The following is a 20571-nucleotide window of genomic DNA, read 5'->3' on the forward strand; positions in this document are numbered from 1 at the left end:
GATTTTTTTCGACTTTTCTCAAAAACTGGATATACGATTTTAGATTTTTCATTCTGAACTGTCAAGTAACTGTTTATTGATGATAGTTGGACAATTTTTGTGAAGCAAAGCAAAAATTTTTTCATAATGAACTAAGAGATCAAAGTTGATAACCGATTAACTAAAAATTATAAAAAATTGTTTTTCAGTTTTTTTTCTCATAGCTACTTCGATATTTTTTGTTTAAATTAGAGGGGCAATTAACCTTGCTGCTGATTCCTGAAAAAAAATCATTAGCAGAATCACCTAGGCAAAAAATCAACTTTGAATTTGTGCTAAGTTTCGAATTGGAACGCGCGCCAAAAATAGCCAATCAAATTCGAGTATTTCAAATATTTGAACTTGGCGCCCAAAATTCATTTCAATTTAAGAGTTTATGTTCAAGTCGTCATTTACTGTTCTTTCGTTTCTTATCCGGGTTTATTCAATTTTCTTCGAAATTCAACAAAATTCTCAAGAAAAATGGTTCACCAATGCCGACATTGCTCTGCTACATACAGCAACAAATACAATCGCTCAAGGCATGAAAACAGCGCTCATCCTGACGAGCTTGGTTTACCTGTATTTCAATGCTCTCTATGCACTTCCAATGCCCGAAAATTGTCTCTGCTTGAGCAGCACATGCGAACATGCCATGGCAAATTCACCAACTGTTGTCGAACTTGTTACTTAGGCTTCAACAACGTTCATTTGTTTGCTCAGCACATGAGTTCTCTTCATGGGCTTCCCGTATTCGGTGACGAATTCCTACCGAGAGATACACCAACGGAGTCAGCTTTCGGTGGAAGACTTCAAACATTCGAAGTTGTTCACAACAACGACGCTGAAGTGAATACAGACCTTGCTAGATTCATGTTAGCAGAAAAAACTCGAATCGGAAACTTGGTGCGTGAAAAGTTATCCAACGGACCTCACAAAATTCAGTTTTGCGCAAAAGTTCAACTGCTCAAACCTCATCGAGGTGAAGAGGATGGCTCTACCAACGACGAGCGTATTGAAATTTACACAAACTCAATCATGACACCAGTGCTCAATGATGGAATGTCAGACGAAACGTACTGGACTAAGGTGGATAAAATGTTAACAGTATTGGCAACATTTGCGTCATCAGGAAGTGGCTGGATCTTGGAAAAAGTTATCAAATTGGACGTAAAGTTTGCACGCTACAGACCCGTAAATGGCTCTTCATACTTACCTCTGCCTGTGAAAATCGCCAATTGTCGCGGTCTTCTTAATATAAGGAATCACAACGACCAAAACTGTTTCAAATACTGCTACATTGCAGCTTATCATTTGCATAACAATATCAGCCTCGAACGTTACGGTAGAAATTCTAATACTGAAAGAACTTCACCAGACACATACAGCAATCTTGAACAACCTTTGGGTGACTTTGAAATGCCCATGGGTTTCGACGATATGAAGGAGTTTGAGTCGTTGAACAATGTTCAGGTGAATGTCTTTGGTTACGAGAAAGGTCAACTATACCCCCTCCGAGTTTCTAACTATGAGTGTTCTTTTGTGATGGACCTTCTTCTCCTATATGAGTGTGACCGGTATCACTACGTACTTATAACAGACCAGGTGAAAGTTGTCTGCTATGTGCGTAACATTATGTTTCGATTCTGCTATCGACTCTGTCGTAACTGTTTTTGGTTGTTTAGAGATGGACTCGAATGCTACAACCTACATTTACAGACATGCTCCATGAATGCACCAGCTGTTATTCAAATGCCCTCTCCTGATCAAAGTATGTACAAATTTTCAAAACTTTCGGCTACTTGGTTTGTACCTCTAGTGATATACTTCGATTTCGAATCTTTCCTACGACCAGTTGCGAGTTGTGCCGGTCCCAGCAACACAGCAAATACACGAGCCATCGAAAGACATGAGCCTTGCGGCTTTGCATTAACAGTCATTGATCATCAATCAACAACACCAGTTTTTCATCATGTAGACAGTTCGGAAGACTGCATGAAAAACTTTGTTAGAATGCTACATGACCTAGCTCGAGATATCCACAAACAAAAGAACAAACACCCTTTTTATAGAGGCAACAGAAATTTGCTCAACAAAAGTCAAGCAAAACAGTGCTGGATTTGTGAGAACGATTTCGATGTCGAAGATGACCCAGAGAGTACTATCGATTTAGACCACTGTCACTTTAGCGGTAAATTCCTTGGTTGGGCTCACGAAAAATGCAACCGAGCTCGTCGCTACGTTAACTTCATTCCAGTTGTCGGGCACAATATTCAGAACTATGATTTACATCATATTTGTTTGACACTTAACGAATGCGAACCAACAACTACCGTTCAAGTCATTCCAGCAACAGACGAAAAATACATCTCCATGACATTTGGCGTTTTGATTGAAACTATCACGACGGATGAAGGAAAAACGAAAAAAATCTACGAATATTTGCGATTTATTGATTCGTATAAAATGATGAACAGCTCGTTGGAAAAATTGACCGAAATTTTACCCACCGATCAGTTTGGTATTCTCAATTCGATGTTCCCGGGAATTTCTGATTCAGATTTAGAGCTGTTGAAACAAAAAGGTCATTATCCGTACTCGTATGTAAGTGATAGAAGCAAATTTTTAGACACAACTTTACCACCCCTCGAAAAATGGCGTAACACTCTCGAAGGTGGCACAGTTTCAATTAATGAAACAGAATTGGAGCATGCACAAAAAATGTGGGAAATTTTGCACTGTAGTACTCTTCAAGACTATCACGATGGGTATCTGAAATTGGACTGTGCATTGTTGGCATGCGTCTGCGAGTTTCATCGAGAGTTGAGTTTCAAAACATACAAGTTGGATTGTATGCACTTTTATACTTTACCAAACATGGCCAAAGAGGCGTCATTGAGAATTTGTAAAGCTGAAGTTGAACTTTTGACGGAGCTTGAGCATCTCGATCTCATAGAGCCAGCTGTTAGAGGAGGAGTTACTTCAGTGTACGAGGAGAGACGATTTGTTGCAAACAATTGCTATCTGGATAACTATGACGCATCCAAGGAATCAGTTTTTGGTTTTTGTGTGGATGCGAACAACCTCTACGGAGGTGTTATGCAGCTAGACAAATTACCAATAGCAGATTACATTTTGAGGTCAGATATCCCCCTGAGCGAAATTTTGAACACGCCCGATGATTCTCAAGTGGGGTACTTTGTTGAAGTGGACTTGTCCTACCCAACCCACCTGCATGATGACCACCGTGATTTCCCTTTAGCTCCCACGAAAGATTTTGTCGAAGACGCATGGTTGAGTGACTATCAGATAGAGTTGAAAGAGCAACATAATCTACCTACCTCTAAAGTGAAGAAACTGTTGCAGACTTTATTCGACAAGGAAAAATACGTTGTTCATTACAAACTTCTAAAACTCTATGTGGATCTTGGCCTGATAGTGAAGCAATTATATAGAGTGCTACAATTTAGATAAGAACAGTGGCTTGCTCACTACATTTCATTAAATAGTCAAAAACGTCAGCTGGCATCGAACAAATTTGAAGAAAACTTTTATAAATTAATGAATAATGCTGTGAATGGAAAAAATTGTGAGTCGAAACGTCGCCGAAACAAGTTAGTTATTCGTCGTGATGCCGAGTCTACACTTTCAACCATATCAAAATTCGAATTTGAGCGCTATATTATCTTTGGAGAAAACTTAGCTGCACTATCGACTCGTCCTAAAAAAATCTACTGGAATACACCAACAATAGTAGGCGCTTCAATTTTGGACTTGGCGAAATATCAGATGTACCATTTTCACTTCAAAGTGATGCGGCCCAACGTTGAGTGCCGTCTACTTTATAGCGATACAGACAGCTTGCTGTATTCCGTCAAGTGTGCAGATTTCTATCAAGAGCTCTCCAAAAAACCCCAAGCAGTGCTGGATTGTTTTGACTTTTCGAACTATCCAACCAGCCATTTCTTATTCAACAATCAGAACAAACGAAAAGTGTTGAAGTTCAAGGACGAGTTCGCCGGTGACTTCATCGCAGACTTCGTTTGCCTGAAACCCAAGCTGTACTCAATTCTGTCCAAAAGTAAAAACTCCTACTTGTTCCTTTCAAATAGTACCGTTGTAGTTACTTAGCTACGTTTGTTATGATAAACATCAAACCTCTTATTTCAGGTTGTAGGAAGCTCTCCGCCAAGGGTGTCACGCGGGCTACCCAACGTCGCTTGCGTCATGAAGACTTCCTTGAAACATTGAACACTGGCAACGTCTTCAGGTCCGAAAACACACGAATAACTTCGGACCATCATATTCTACAGACCGTCTCCTCGAATAAAATCTGTCTGTCAGCGTTTGACAACAAACGTTTTATAAAAGCAGACGGCGATCATACTCCCCCATTCGGACACTATGAAGCTCTCGACTGTGGAATTGATGATATTGACTGGGATAACGCAGATATTGAATGGGATCATAACAGTTTCGATTCAAATCTGTGTTTGAGTTCCGATCCAGAATGGGATAATGATTTCGTTGTCTCACAAACATCCTCAACGGCTGCTCAAAGTTCTGCACCTAGCTCTTGGCAGCCACCCGACCCAGGATTTGCTGCAGCCCAGGCAGTAACAGAATCGGATATCGAAAGTGACGATTTGATCGACTTTGATGCCAGTTCGGACGAGAGTTCTAGTGCCAGTAACCCATTCATAAACTTTGAGGCCGAAGAAGCCAGTAGTAGTGATTTTGAAGAGCCACCGCAAAAAATTTTAAAGCGAAGATAAATAATTTAAACAATTTCCAGCCGCTTTTTGTGAATAATTTTCCGGCAAAAATCCCTTAATCTTCAGTTTTTGTATTAATTAGAAAAAAAGTCGTTGTAAAGTTGTGTGTTCAGTTTTGGTGTTTAATTTTGTCCGGTTTCGGTGCTTAAATTTGAACAGTTTATTTCCTTGGTTTTGCCTAGCTTTCTATGCATTATTTTCCGTGTTGAATTGAATTCTGTTTAATAGTTCCAGTTTTATGGCTTTGTCTGGCATATGTTTGGATTTAACGTGACGTAAACTCTTAATACCCTCCCGTCTATGATAACCCCCTACCCTCACATGTTTAAGGATCGAATGATAACCCCCCCTCTCTCTATGCCCCTATTTCATACTACTCATAACAACCAACGTTATTCCCTTTGCAGCTCACTTCAACATCGAGAGAAATGTTTTTAAAGGTTCAACATGAAAGGACAACAAAATGAACAGCATTGACCGGTACAAAAAATTCACAATTTTTCATGAAAATTCAGTGTGAGTGTCGTAAAAGCATCAGTTAAAACAAGCATCGGTTTTAACGCAAAACTAGAAGGTCTTAATGATCGCTTTAGAAGAAAAAAAAATGACAAAAAAAGAGAGTCAAACATTAACCAATCAATTTAAAAATTTGGCAAAAAGTACCGAAAACATTGAAACCGTAATTTTTCCCTAAAATAAATATATAGTTCCAATTGTGTTTCCTTTGATGCCCAACGGTACTCACATTTAATGTAAATATATTAGAAGACACCAAAAACGAACCACGAATATGAGCAAACACTCAAAATGCTAAATTTTCATGGAAACAAATTAACAAGAAAAGTACAAAAGACAAAATAATTACTAAAACATAAAGATTGATTTTTATTTTTCTAGAGAGATTTTTTGATGTGGCATTAGCAATTATAAAATACAGTGCGAAACAAATAAGGTTCAAAAAAAATCTAACAATGGAAACAATTTTTATCAAATCCATAATCCTGTATGTATCAGTAAAAACATCTTATAGGCCTTTTATACTTCTTCAGTAAGCAAACTGGGAGAACCTAGAAGATCTGCAAAACCAGAGGCCTGGGCCAGTTTTCAATATAAGTTGGTCGAATACAAAAGAAGCGTACATAGAGACAATTAAAGAAAAAAATCATAAAATTTAACTATTTCTTAAACTAAAATCAAAAAACCGTTTTTTAAATAAACATTAATCACATTATTCTCATTTCATTGGACAGAAAATGGACTTCTTATTATAAAGATTAAACTATCAGCTGACAGCAGTAAAGATGACAGAATGATAAATGTCAACTATGTGTGAAATCATAAGACTTTCTCAAAATTTCTCTACAGATTAAGATCGCTACAAAGAAGATCAGAGCAAGCAACAAGTTGACCAAAAACATTCTAAAAGCTGCAAAATAGAAAAATGACGTTAATTTTTTTCAATAAAAATTTTTCGAAGACATAACTCGCTATTTAGCAACAAAAAACTTTGAATTGATTTTATTCTACCACTCTGGATAGCATTTTGCACCCTTGAGTGATGCGACTAAGTCATTGGACAATAAAAAGAAAAACAACAATCAAGGCGAATTTCAAAGATTCTATAAGACTTCAGGGAAACTATTTGTAGAAGCCAAAAAAAAATCAAGTTTTTTCTCTTAAATCATAACAGCGATTCAGATAATTAAAGTTAAACAGAACCTTTCATCGATTGAATCACTAAGTGAAAACACACTTGCCTATAATTAGCATAAAAGAAATTGCGAAATGATTTTAAAAAGAACAGAGCTACAAAACAATCCAAATTCGTCTTGATTGTAAATGAGACCAAAACTGATCTTGATATCACTGCGCGTCTGTTCGAAATACGGAATTTTACCAAATTTCCACGTAGAACATGTTTTGGCGAAAAACCCAATCATAACAAAAGTTATTGATTTTTACACTACTATACATAAATTCCATTGCGTCACACCGGACTTTGATAAAACAATCGATCGTGATAAATCGTGATCTTCGTAAATCGTGATAAAACAATCAATACAACCAGTAGAATACGAAATAACTCCAAAACTTAATTTTGTCGAATAAGTAGAATAATCACCCAACAGAGGTGATAATGTTCATTATGAATTACAAATATACATATATACGAAAATGAAGCTGTAAATTATCAGTTATGTATGATCGTACTAAAACATCTAGGGGTGGGACGAGCACAACATTATCACATGTCAATAATTATATTCTCGAAGCGTCTCCGTTTTTCGATCAATCAATTGGGAAGTCAGTTTCACAAGTTTGTTTTGTTTTTGATGGAACGAATAAATTGGATTATAGCTCCGTAGTTGAACACAGCAATTAGTTGAACTTGTCTGATAATTAGCGATCCGATAACGTGGGACGCAATGTGAAGATAACTATTCCAAGACGCTTGTGTTGAGCTGAATCAATCTCTTGATGAGCTGGAAACACACCCAGAATCATTATTGAACTCACTCAACGAGAGGGGAGCTTTTTTTAAGCGGTGTCATCCAACAGGAGGAAACTTGTGCTCATTTCAAGTTCAATATCGAGAGGAAATTAGAAAACGAGAGTTAAAAGGCTGAGGGAGAAAGAAAGAAACATCAAAGATCGGAGAAAACATTAAGATTGGCAATAAGAAATAATCAGCAAATGTTTAAATTTTAGATCAAGATAAACAAATATTATTTTATATTGGAGACCATGCTGATTGCAATAAATGGCCTAATACAAGTGCATTGACAAAAAAGAAAATTATAGCAAAGCTTACGAGGCAACAAATTTCTTCCCCATCGATTCGGTAACTGTTATTGGTTAAGCATGGTGCATCTTATCATATGTGATTGGAGATATAATAAGACCTTCCACGATGAAAACTTTGTGGTACCATATCTCACATGACGATCTATTAAAAAAAATTGAACATTTTTTTTGTCGCCTTTAATGGGCTGATATCTGCCGAATTATCTAGGTTGAAAATGAAATGGATATATAAATTGATAGCAGATCGATACACTAAACAATCTTTGCAAGTTAAACTCACTAGATTTCTCAATTTGAATCTTTTTAAACAATTGAAACATTTAATTGTTCCGACCCCACCTCAAATGGATTTTTTTGTTCAGTCAATTTTGGCCGATTGATATATTCATCGAAGAGAAATGTGAGTGGTATCATTAAAAAGCTCGTCCAGCCTAGAATTTGAAACAAAAAAGATTTTTTTGAATTTCGTTTTTTTTTCGAGGAGTTATCGAGGATTGAAGTTTTGCGTGAACACCTGATATTTGGTATGATTTCGTTCACTTTTAGTGTAATTTTTCTCAAATTCTGATCTTTTCTTTAAACGTTTTTCAATCAAAATTACATTTCAGGCCGAAAAAAGAATCAAATTCGTATTTATAATACACGAAAGGTGATTAAAAGAATAGTTCTGGTCTCATAGGGAATTTACTATAATAAAAGTTCGAATTCTATTTGAGAGCTGTTTTTTAGAAAACTTCATACTTTTTAGGTCACCTAGAGACTGGTCACTTTTCATATCAATTTTTGGTTAATTATAAACTTGATTTACAGTAAAACGCCTGATGAACCAAAAACACGTTTTCAAGGAACCGCACTTGTTTTTTATGGCTTCGATTCTGAGCTTTTGTAATTTTTAATGAAATTTTGTTTTTCGTTTTGAGGTTTTACTGAATTTTTGAAGACTTATGGCAAACAATTGTTGACTAAACGTGCAATGGGTTTAGTAATGAGCATTAATGTCGCTTTTCAGTGCTTTGATTGGACAGCTAATGGCTCTTTAGTCTTTATGTATAATTTTTCGATTTTTTTTTATAAACATTAATCGATCATAAATTTATTTTTGTAAACTGTAAGTCAGCCTCAGTAATGGCAGGATCCCTTTCCTGTTTAGCTTTTTGTACTAATCTGTTTAGCGTTTTGATCTTCCAACTATTGGTTTTATTACTTCGAATGCTACAAGATTTCAAAAACAATATTAATATTTTTGGGTATTCTCATACTTTTGAATCCTTTTGAAATTCTATCACATTATCCTAATTTGCATAACGCCCTTTTGTTTAGGGAAGACTGTCAATGGATCATAGATAAAGTTTTTAGAGAAAAGCTTATGGTTTAAATGGCTTCGACACTTTCTTCTCGCACTTTTCCACTGATTTTTTGGTTTTTGCCTGTAGTTGTTGTTGTTTTCATAGTCATAAGAATTATTGTGATATCCTATTGATTACCCATGCATGAAAACATGTTCGAGTCATGACTGAGCGTATTTATTAACTTCTGTTGAAAGCTATTGAACTTTTTTTCTGTTAAGACTTTAGAAATAATTTTTCAAAATATTTTTTGAACATTAACCAACTTTAAACTTATTTTCATGATTTGTAAGAAATTCTCAGTAATGACCAGAACAACATCCTTTCTTTCTACAGCAATCTAATTTATTTTGGTTGCCGTTTTTTCGGATATTTTTGTTTTCTTTCGTCCCTGTTGAAATCTAGTCACATTATCCTAATATTGATGGCTCCCATTGCTTTTGAGAAGACGTTAAAAGGAACATAGATGGAATTTTCAGAAAAAAAGATATGTTTTAAATGGCTGCATCACTTTCTTCTCGCACTTTTCTAATGAATTATTGGTTTCTGTTTTTGTTTTTGTTCTCATATTCATAAGACTTATTGTGATATCTTATTGATTACCTATGCATGACAAACATCTTTGTCTTTCTATCGTGTTCTGACTGAGCGTATTTGTTGACTTCTGTTGAAAACTATTGAATTTGATGGCTGTTAAGACTTCAAAAGTAATTTTTTGCCAAAAAAATTTTGAAAATTAACCAATCTTAAACTTATCTTCGTGAACTGTACGAACGTCTCAGTAATTACAGGAACTTCTTCTTTCCTACTTCAACGAAAATAATCTAATGCGCGGCTTTATTTTCTAAGTATTGGTCTGATAAAATTGATTCACAAATATTCTTAAATTTTTTGGACATTCGGAAAATTTTTGAAAAAGTTTTTTTTGTTCTTCTAAAATCTCATCATATTATCTTATTATTGTTAGTTCCTATTGGCTTAGAAAGGACGTTTAATGGATCATAGATGAATTTTTCAAAGAAAAGCTTATGGTTTAAGTTTATTTTCAAGCCTGGACTTTATTATCTTTATTATTTAAAAAAGCCTGGACACTTTCTTCTCGCACTTTTCTACTGAATATTTGGCTTTTGCCTGTATCTGTTTTCGTTTCCTTAGTCAATGACTTATCGTAATGTCTTATCGTATCGACTTGTTGATGACAAACACCATTGTCATCCCGTCACTTATGTTCTTAACTCTTATGCTCCCATTGAGCGTTTTCATTGCTTTTCGCTGAAAGCAATTGACTTTAATGGCGTTGATACTACCGGTTTTCTCAGAAATTTCATGGTTTTAGTGTATTTGTTTATGTTTATTGATATTTTGAAGTCATATTGAAAAAAATAATCTCATGTTGTTAAAAAATTAATGGTTGATAGAAAAGTCATTGCTGAAAAGTTGTTTCTTGATGGCTTCGAACTCTTATTTGAATTAGCGGTTTTTGCTTATTTTTTTTAATCTTTAGGTAGGCGTAAGTAACAAAGACTTGTTATTGAGTTTTCAAGGATTGATGTTACTTGAGACAGTCCTTTTATAGCAATTTGTCTCAAAGTTTATGATAATATACATTTTCAATGATTTTTTAAACTTTTCAGTTTTTGTTCGTCAACTTGTATTTTATTCTCATTATTCTCATTCAATTTCTTGTATTCGAAAAATTTAAATATTCAGTGGTATCATGTCGCAACAGATGTTTTGTTTTTGGACAAAATGCGTTTAATTAAAAGTTTTAGTGGTGTACTTGTGTCTTTTTTTCTTCTTTTGGCACATTCGCGTAATAACAGACCCCAATGAAGTTCAAATGTGGCCGAAATGCCTTTATTTAATCTTTCAGTATAATTTTTGGCACATTCGCGTAATAACAGACCCCAATGAAGTTCAAATGTGGCCGAAATGCCTTTATTTAATCTTTCAGTATAATTTTAGTTGCATTTGTATGAATGAAAACGGAAGGAAGAATACACAGTATTCAGATAATAGCTAATGATTTTAATGGCTTCAAAAATTTGTGTTTTCGCAAATTGTTTAAATTTTTGAGTTTTTCTGCTTCTGTAGTCCGTTCTTATGGCTTAATCTAACCAACGACAGCTGCTATTGGTTTCAGAATGAATGTTTAATAAATTATTTGGTTTATGAAAAGTTTGAGTTATTTGGTTTAAAAATCATTTGGACTTCAGAAATTATTTGGTTTAAAAAATTTGATTGATTTTTCAATTTTGCCTTATTATTTCCTTTTGTCGACGTTGTTACCTGGTCTCATTGAAGATAATTGCCATCTGCTGTTTAGTATGGACAAAATAAATTTGTGCAGTTAAAGTTTGATAAAATTGCATCTTGGCGTTGTTACTAGGCGCGTTCAAATTTAGATACTTAGTCTTTGCCGTGGAATTTTTATTTTTGCTTCTTTTGTTGTTTGTTTTTTTTCTCGCAGTTTTTCCAATAAAAGATCTCGTCAGCGCTGTAATGAGGCATGGCATTATGTAATTCAATTAGTAGTTAGGTTTTTAATTGTTTTTTAAACTCAGACATCTATTTTTATTATATCTTCATTTGGTTGACAATTAAGTCAAAAGTGTAGATGAGCTCGGGTCGGAACATCATGTGCGAACGAACATTAATGAGCATCCTTGTTGTAAATAAGATTTCAAAAACACTAAATTTTCCAATGGTTCGCAATTTGTAAACAATAACAGCAGCAATAGGAGAGCATCCGTTTGAGTTAAGTTTGCTCTATTTAAGTAGATTTTTTTGAACCAACGTTGGCATATTTAATATTTTTCTTTTATCTTACCCTAACCTGAAAGACACATAACTATATTCTGAAAGTTTGTGCGCAAAGAGCGATGTGATGAATCAGAACGAACTAAAGAGATCAGAGATCATAAATCTTGCCAAATAGCCTTCGTTTTGCAAGATCTCACAAGATACCCGTCCAGTCTCGTCTGCGGTTTTAAATATTGTTTCAGATATTTTGTCAGCATTAGCTAGTATATGGGATCCAATTTGGTTTAGTTTGAGTTCAAGCGTCTAAATTTTTGAGGGCAAAATTAATAGGGAACCAGTACTGTAAACAATTTTTTTGCGCAAAGTTCACGCAAAATCTCTTTTGCGTACCAATTCATAAGCAAGTATGCTTGATAGGTTAGTTTACTGATAAGAACAAAAAGCAATCAAGAGTTTATTTAGTTGGTTATACGTAGGGTCTTAGAGCCTTTATATAAGGTTCCTTCTCATTATAAAACAAGAAGAATCAATTCAATTATCATTCTGGAATTATTTGAATAATTTTCTGCAAATTATAATATGGAGTGTAAAAGCAATTTTTGTTTATTTCAGTGTTATGAAAACTAATTTTGAGCAGTCCTTTTTCAGGAAGCATAAACCTATTGCTAAAATGCACATCAACGATAACTGGTAGAAATTTTTGCAAATATATTTGATCAGCGATCGTTAATTTTTCAGGCCATGATTTGGTGCTTTTTGAAGTTGAACCGTTTTGTTCAATATCCGAGTCAGTTCGTTCACATTTGTATAGGTGGTATACACTGATTAGGCGAAATATGGGGTCAGTCATCCGGAGAATTGGGTTGTAGTAAGATTCCAGGGATATTGTGTGATCAGAGGCTGTCGGGTCCTCCACACTTCTCATTTGGTAAGCATATTCTAATACGTTTGAGCTCATGGTTCCAATTGCCAGCCTGTTTCAAAGGGGAAAAATAGTGACCTTTTCTAAGATGAATTGGAGCTTCTTTGAGTGAAATACAACACAATTACTTTGAGTTCTATGTTGTTTTAAAAAAGAGAGAAATTTTCCCCTATGATGTTTTGCTGCAATAACTTATTTGCATTTTTCCAATGCAACAATAAAAAGTGTCTCTCTATCAATTACGAAACAAAAGGCCAATTTTAAATATTGACAGTAGGTTCCGCTATCCAAATTAATTAAAAATAGCACATTGGGATCAAAAATTTTGTCAGCGTTATCCGCGAAAACAAGTTCATTTGGTCGAAAAGCCGCTTCTGCGAAAATCGTGATTGAATAGGTAAACAAATATATCTTTGAGAAACCAAAAGTTGTCATTAGCTCAAACATTAATGAATAATTAACTTAATAAATAATTAAAAAGCAATTAGTCTTTTAAAAACCAGCAGCAAGTTTTTCGAGGGACTTTTAATAAAATATCTACCATTTATCAAGAGATTATCAGACTCTTGTATATCAGAAACTATTAAAAATAAATATTAATAGAACTGTTTACTATATATATATATATATATATATATATATATATATATACTATATATATATATATATATATATATATATATAAAATGTATATATATATATATATATATATATATATATATATATATATGAGCCAAATGAGCCTTTCCGTTCCATTTCTGAGATACTTAGAATTGGTATATTAAATTTGATTACAACATTAAGTTTTATCGGATAATCTCATAATATATCTATTATTTCTAACCCTAGTGATGAACCACCATGTTCAAGCTCCTATCCTCGCATGTTTGAACGGTTCTTAAATATGCAGCCTAGAGTAATGTATGGGTTTTGTGAAGCGCTATATCACCAAGTTAACGCTGCTAGGCCGCTCATGTTTTGCACTCATAAAGCATGCCGAATAGCAAACGCAACCAAACCCAATAGCCGCTAACGAAAAAAATTGATCATTAGAAAAGTCAATAGGCGTAAGCAATAGGCATTGGTGGCGTATTAACTCTAAATCAAATGCTGTTTTGAACCGTGTTTAGGCTCCAGTCCTCACATGTTTTCCCGGTCCTAAAAAAGGCAGCCTAGGGTAATGCATGCGTTTTGATACGCGCTCTATCGCCAAATTTTTTCCGTTCTTGCTCATTTTTTGCACCCATAAGACATGCCGCATAGCAAATATATTTGCTCACTAGAAATTTCAATAGGCGTAAGCAATAGGCATTCATGGCGTAAAAAATCAAAGAAGAAGACCAATAACTCACAAGGGGGGCAGGGGTGCGAGTCTGATCAAAGGCGGAAAAGGATGCATAATTTCCTGGACCAGAATTTTGAAGATATGGTTCTCTTTTTCTGTCGTTCCTTTTTGTTTTTTTTCTGTGTATCTAATTTTTCTCTTTTGTAATGTTTGCTTCCTAATCTGCACATGTTTTGCGCTCATTAAGTTTGCCAAACTAGCCGAGCCATTGGAGCCATTAACCAATATATTCAAAAAGAGCTATAGAAAAAGGAAATTTGTTTCTGTATTGTAAACGATCAGACCTATGGCTGTTAAGTGACAGGCATGGGTTAACAACCCATTTGATGAAAAATGGTTCTTGATCTCTTTATCCAAAAAAGGGTTAATTGTTGTTTTCTATCCACTCATGTCTTTCCAGCTTGCTTTCTTTTTTTTCTGTCTAGTTTTTTTTTCTTTCTTTATTATAGAAGTTTTTTTATCTATCTATATATCTACAAAATAATTTTCACCCGAATTGTGTACCACCATGTGTAAATTTCAATCCTCACAAGTTTTAGTGGTCCTTAAACATGCAGCCTAATGTTATGCATTCGTTTTGATATGCGCTATATCTAAATACTTAGGCTTCTAAATCGGTTATTTGTTGCGCTCATTAAGCATGCCGCATAGCAACTACAACCGAGTCTTGTAGCCGCCAACGAAAAAATTGCTCATTGGAAAAGTCAATAGGCGTAAGCAATAGGCATCGGTGGCGTATTATCTCTAACTTTAAAACTGTATCACCATGTTTAGGCTCCAGTCCTCACATGTTTTAACTGTCCTTAAACTTGAAGCCTAAAATAATGCTTGCAATTTGATACGCGGTGGACTGCCATATTTAGGCTCCGATCTTGCTCATAAGACATGCCGCATAGCAAATAAAATCATGACAAATAGCCGTTAACCAAATATTTGTTCATTAAAAGATCAATAGGCGTAAGCAATAGGCATCGACGGCGTAGAGAATAGGACCAATGACTAACAAGGGAGGATCAAGTGTACGAGTCTGATCAAAAATGGAAAAGGACGCATAAATTCCTGGACCTCAAGTTCGAGAAATTGGTTTCCTTTTCTCATTCATTTTTTTTTCGTTGCTTTTATTTTGCTCCTTTTCAATGTTTTTGTCTTTCCTTCCAATCGTTCTCTTTCGTCATATTTTGGCAGCTAATGTGCACATATTTTGCACTCATTAAGCCCGTTAAAACAGGCGATCCATTGGAGCCATTGAACAAAAAACTGCTGATTCAAAGAGAACAGTAAAAAAATGCAATACGCATTGATAGCGTAAGCGATAAGACCTATGGCTGTTAGGCAAGGAGCCTAGGTTGGCTCCAGTGTTGATGCCAAAAACGTTTCTCGTTTTCGTGACCTCAAAAACAAGTAATTGTTGTACTTCATCCACTCCCTTTTTTCTGACCATTTTTTTCTCTTTATTTATTTCTTATCTTTTGTTAAAAAATTGTTCTTCTGTCTATCTATCTATATCTATACATTAATTCAAGCTCAATTAATGTACCTCAACGTTTAAATTTCTATCCTCACATGTCTTAACGGTAGATAAACATGCAGCCTTAAGTAATGCATGCGTTCTGATATACGCTATATCACCATATTCCACCTCCTAAGTAGCTCATGTCTTGCACTCATATAGCATGCCGCATAGCAAAAATTTCGAGCCAAATAACCACTATCAAACAATTTGCTTATGGGAAAGTTCAAAAGGCGTAAGCAATAAGCATCGGTTGCGTTTTAACTCTAACTCGAATGCTGTACCACCATGCAATTCGATACACGCTACAACGCCATTTTTAAGCCCCTATTCTGCTCACTTTTGCACTCATATTACATGGCGCATAGCTAATAAAATCGAGCCCTCTGGCCCTTAACCAAATATTTGCTCATTGGAAAGGTCAATAGGTGTAAGCAATAGGCATTGGTAGCGTAGAGGGTAAGAGCAATGACTATCAAGCCAGGGCAGGGGTTCGAGTCTAGTCAAAGGCGGAAAAGGACGCATAATTTCCTGGACCCCAAATTTGAGGAGATGGGTTAATTGTTGTTCATCCACTTTTATCTTTCTGGCTAGTTTTCTTTTTTCTCTTCAATTCTTTATTTCTTTGTTAAAGATTTTTTTCTTTATCTATCTATCTTTATGTATATATTAATTCTAACTCAAATGATGTACCAGCTTGTTTAAGTTCTTTTCTTCACACGTTTCATCGGTCCTTAAACATGCAGCCTAGCGTGAAATATGCGTTTTGAGAAGCGCTATATTGCCTTATTTAAGCTCCTAACTCGCTCATTTAAGCTCCTAACTCCAGCCGAGCCATTGAAGCCATTAACCGAAAAAATGCAGATTCAGAAAAAGCAATAGAAATATGAAATACGCATTGGTAGCGTAAACGATACTACTTATGACTGTTAAGTGAAGGCACGGGTTGGCAACCAAGTTAATGCAAAAATGGTTCTTGCTTTTTTGCTCCAAAAATGGGTAATTGTTGTTTTCCATCCACTCTGGCTTTCCATCCACTCTGTCTTTCTGGCTTGCTTTCCATTTCTTCTTCGTTAAAAAAATTGTGTTCTTTATCTATCTATATATCTATATAATAATTCTAACTCGGATGCTTTAGGAACATGTGTACATGCCAATCCTCACATCCTAGGTTGGCATAATTAAAATCTTAAATCGCTTATTTTTTGCACTTTTAAAGCAACCCGCATAGCAATTACAACCGAGCCCAATTGATGCTAACCAAAAACTTGCCCATTAGAAATGTCAATAGACGTAAGAAATAAACATCGCTAGAGTAGAAAGTTAGACCAATAACTGTCAAGCAAGGGTCATGAGTTCGAGTCTAATCAAAAGCGGAAATGGACGCATGATGTCCTGGACCTCAAATTCGAGAGGTTGGTTTTCTTTTTTCGTTCCTTTTATTTCGTTTCTTTTCGTTTTTTTCTGTTTTCCTCTTTTGTTATATTTCGGCTCCTTATCAGCACAGGTTTCGCGCCCACTAAACTTACCAAAACAGGCGAGCCTTTGGAGCCATTAATCAAATTATTAATGATTCAGAAAGAGCAATCGAAAAAAGGATTACGCATCGGTTGCGCAAGCGAAAATACTTATGACACTTAAGAGAAGGGCATGGTTTCACACCTGAATTGATGCCAATAAGGTCTCGTTTTTTTACCCCAAAAAATTAAACTGTTGTTTTTCATCAAATCCTGGCTTTCTGGCTAGGTTTCTTTTTCTCTTGACATCTTTCTTATCTTTTTCTGTTAAAAACGTTTTTCTTTATCTATATATCTAAATCTATATTTTAATTCTATCTCGAATGATGTAAAATCCTCATCTTCTTTTCTTTATCTCTCTATCTATATCTTTATATTAATTCTAACTTAAATGATGTACAACCATGTTTAAGCTCCTATCCTGGCATTTTTTAACGTTCCTTAAAACTGCAGCATGGCATAATCCATGCGTTTTGAGACGCACTATATCGCCATTTTTAAGCTCCTGACTCACTCAATGCACTCATGAAGCTAGCCTTATAACCAATACAAACGAGCCCAATAGCCGCTAACGAAAAATTTGCTCATTAGAAAAGTCAATGGGCGTAGACAACAGGCATCCGTGCTGTATTAACTCTAACTCGAATGTTGTATCACCCTGTTCAGAATCCTATCCTCACACCTTTTAACGGTCCTTAAACATGCAGTTTAGCGTAATGCATGCATTTTGAGAAGCGACATATCGCCATATTCAAGCTCCTAATTCGGTCAACCTTTGCATTGATAAAGCATGCCAAAAAAGCAAGCCAAATAGCCATTAACCAACAATTTGCTCATTAGAGAGGTCAATACGGTAAGTAAAAGGCATTGCTAGTGTAGAGGATAGGACCTAGGCGGAGACGGACGCATAATTGCCGGGACAAGAAGGTTGGTAAACTTGTTTTTCTTTCATTCTTTTTCTTCATTTGTTTTCTTTCTTTCCAATCTTTCTTTTTTGTCATATGTTTGATCCTGATCTGCACATTTTTTGCGCTTTTTAAGCTTGCCAGAACAGGCGAGCCATTAAAAGCAAGCCGAAGTGCCATAGACTAAAATTTTGCTTATATAAAAAGAGTCCTAGACAAAAGTGATACGCATTGGTGGCGTAGGGGATAAGACCTATGGCTGATAGGAGGGGGCATCGGGTTGTGCCTGAGTTGGTGCCGAAAAAGGTCCAAATTTTCTGGCCGAGAACTTGTGGTATTTTTCCATCCATTCACTTCTCTTTATTTCTTTATCCTTCTTTCTTTCTTTCTAATTCTTTCTTTATCTTTCTTCGTTATAATATCATAACGAAGAAAGTTAAAGAAAGAATTTGAGTTGCATTTCAGCGGAATGTTTAACAGCGCTCCTGATCCGAATATTCTTGACCCGAAGATGTGATTAAGAGCGGTAGACTAAATGGCCTAGTACAATGGAGGACGCAAAGAGCTCCGAATCATCTACGGGGGGGTTGGTTGCAGTTTTCATATAACCCGAAGATGAGAATAAGAGTGGTAGGCTAATTGGCCTACCACAATGGAGGAAGAAAAGAGCGCCAGATCATCTACGGGTCGGGGCGGGGGGTTGGTTGCAGTTTTCGTTTCACCCGAAGATGAGAATAAGAGTGGTAGGCTAATTGGCCTAGTACGATGGAGGACGAAAAGAGCACCGGATAATCTACGGGTGGGGGGAGGGGTTTGTTGCAGTTTTTTTAACCCGAAGATGAGAATAAGAATGGTAGGCTAATTGGCCTAGCACAATGGAGGACGAAAAGAGCGCCGGATCATCTACGGGTGGAGGCGGTGGGGCTGCTGGGGTTGCAGTTTTCATTTAACCAGATGATGAGAATAAGAGTGGTAGGCTAATTGGTCTAGTACAATGGAGGACGAAAAGAGCGCCGGATCATCTACGGGTCGGGGCGGGGGGGGGGGGGTTGGTTGCAGTTTTCATTTAACCCGATGGTGAGAATAAGAGTGGTAGTCTAATTGGCCTAGTACAATGGAGGACAAAAAGAGCGCCGGATCATCTACGGGTCGGGGCGGGGGGGTTGGTTGCAGTTTTCATTTAACCCGATGATGAGATTAAGAGTGGTAGGCTAATTGGCCTAGTACAATGGAGGACAAAAAGAGCGCCGGATCATCTACGGGTTGGGGCGGGGGGGTTGGTTTCAGTTTTTATTTAACCCGAAGATGAGAATAAGAGTGGCAGGCAAATTGGTCTAGTGAAATGGAGGACAAAAAGAGCGCCGGATCATCTACGGGTTGGGGCGGGGGGGTTGGTTGCAGTTTTCATTTAACCCGATGATGAGAATAAGAGTGGTAGGCTAATTGGCCTAGTACAATTGAGGACAAAAAGGGCGCCGGATCATCTACGGGTCGAGACGGGGGGCTGCTGGGGTTGCAGTTTCCATTTAATCAGATGATGAGAATAAGAGTGGTAGGCTAATTGGTCTAGTACAAGGGAGGACGAAAAGAGCGCCGGATCATCTACGGGTCGGGGCGGGGCGGGGTGGGGTTGGTTGCAGTTTTTTTTAACCCGAAGATGAGGATAACTAATTGGCCTAGCACAATGGAGGACAAAAAGAGCGCCGGATCATCTACGGGTCGAGACGGGGGGGCTGCTGGGGTTGCAGTTTCCATTTAATCAGATGATGAGAATAAGAGTGGTAGGCTAATTGGTCTAGTACAAGGGAGGACGAAAAGAGCGCCGGATCATCTACGGGTCGGGGCGGGGCGGGGTGGGGTTGGTTGCAGTTTTCATATAACCCGAAGATGAGAATAAGAGTGGCAGGCAAATTGGTCTAGTAAAATGGAGGACAAAAAGAGCAGCGGATCATCTACGGGTCGGGGCGGGGGGTTTGGTTGCAGTTTTCATTTAACCCGATGATGAGAATAAGAGTGGTAGGCTAATTGGCCTAGTACAATTGAGAACAAAAAGAGCGCCGGATCATCTACGGGTCGGTGTGGGGGGGTTGGCTTCAGTTTTCATTTAACCCGATGGTGAGAATAAGAGTGGTAGGTTAATTGGCCTAGTTCAAGGGAGGAAAAAAGTGCCCCGGATCATCTACGGGTCGGGGTGGGGGGGGTGGTTGCAGTTTTCATTTAACCCAATGGTGAGAATAAGAGTGGTAGGCTAATTGGCCTAGTACAATGGAGGACAAAAAGAGCGCCGGATCATCTACGGGTCGGGGCGGAGGGGTTGGTTGCAGTTTTCATTTAACCCGATGATGAGAATAAGAGTGGTAGGCTAATTGGCGTAGTACAATGGAGGACAAAAAGAGCGCCAGATCATCTACAGGTCGGGGCGGGGGGTTGGTTGTAGTTTTAATTTAACCCGAAGATGAGAATAACGGTGGTAGGCTAATTGGCCTAAAAATGCAGGACAAAAGGGGCGCCGAATCATCTACGGGTTGGGGCGGGGGGGTTGGTTGCAGTTTTCATTTAACCCGATGGTGAGAATAAGAGTGGTAGGCTAATTGGCCTAGTACAATGGAGGACAAAAAGAGCGCCGGATCATCTACGGGTCGGGGCGGGGGGTTGGTTGCAGTTT

At 36.9% G+C, this 20571-nt stretch overlaps 1 protein-coding gene and 1 long non-coding RNA gene across 2 annotated transcripts in view; one reads left to right on the forward strand and one right to left on the reverse strand.

Moving 5' to 3' along the window:
• Window positions 1–744: 744 nt before the first annotated feature.
• LOC142356770 (uncharacterized) lies at window positions 745–3492 on the forward strand. The gene has a single exon (XM_075408566.1). The coding sequence runs from the start codon at window positions 745–747 to the stop codon at window positions 3490–3492; it is 2748 nt and encodes a 915-aa protein (XP_075264681.1).
• Window positions 3493–12224: 8732 nt separating this feature from the next.
• The window catches only part of LOC142356769 (uncharacterized), a 33961-nt gene continuing 25614 nt past the window's right edge, over window positions 12225–20571 (reverse strand). The window contains exon 2 of the long non-coding RNA XR_012761483.1: window positions 12225–12681. This is a non-coding gene — a long non-coding RNA (uncharacterized LOC142356769). The remainder of the gene's footprint in view (window positions 12682–20571) is intronic.

The sequence above is a fragment of the Convolutriloba macropyga genome, unplaced genomic scaffold (genome assembly GCF_964194025.1).
Source record: "Convolutriloba macropyga unplaced genomic scaffold, txConMacr16.3 SCAFFOLD_1058, whole genome shotgun sequence".
Lineage (NCBI taxonomy): Eukaryota > Metazoa > Xenacoelomorpha > Acoela > Convolutidae > Convolutriloba > Convolutriloba macropyga.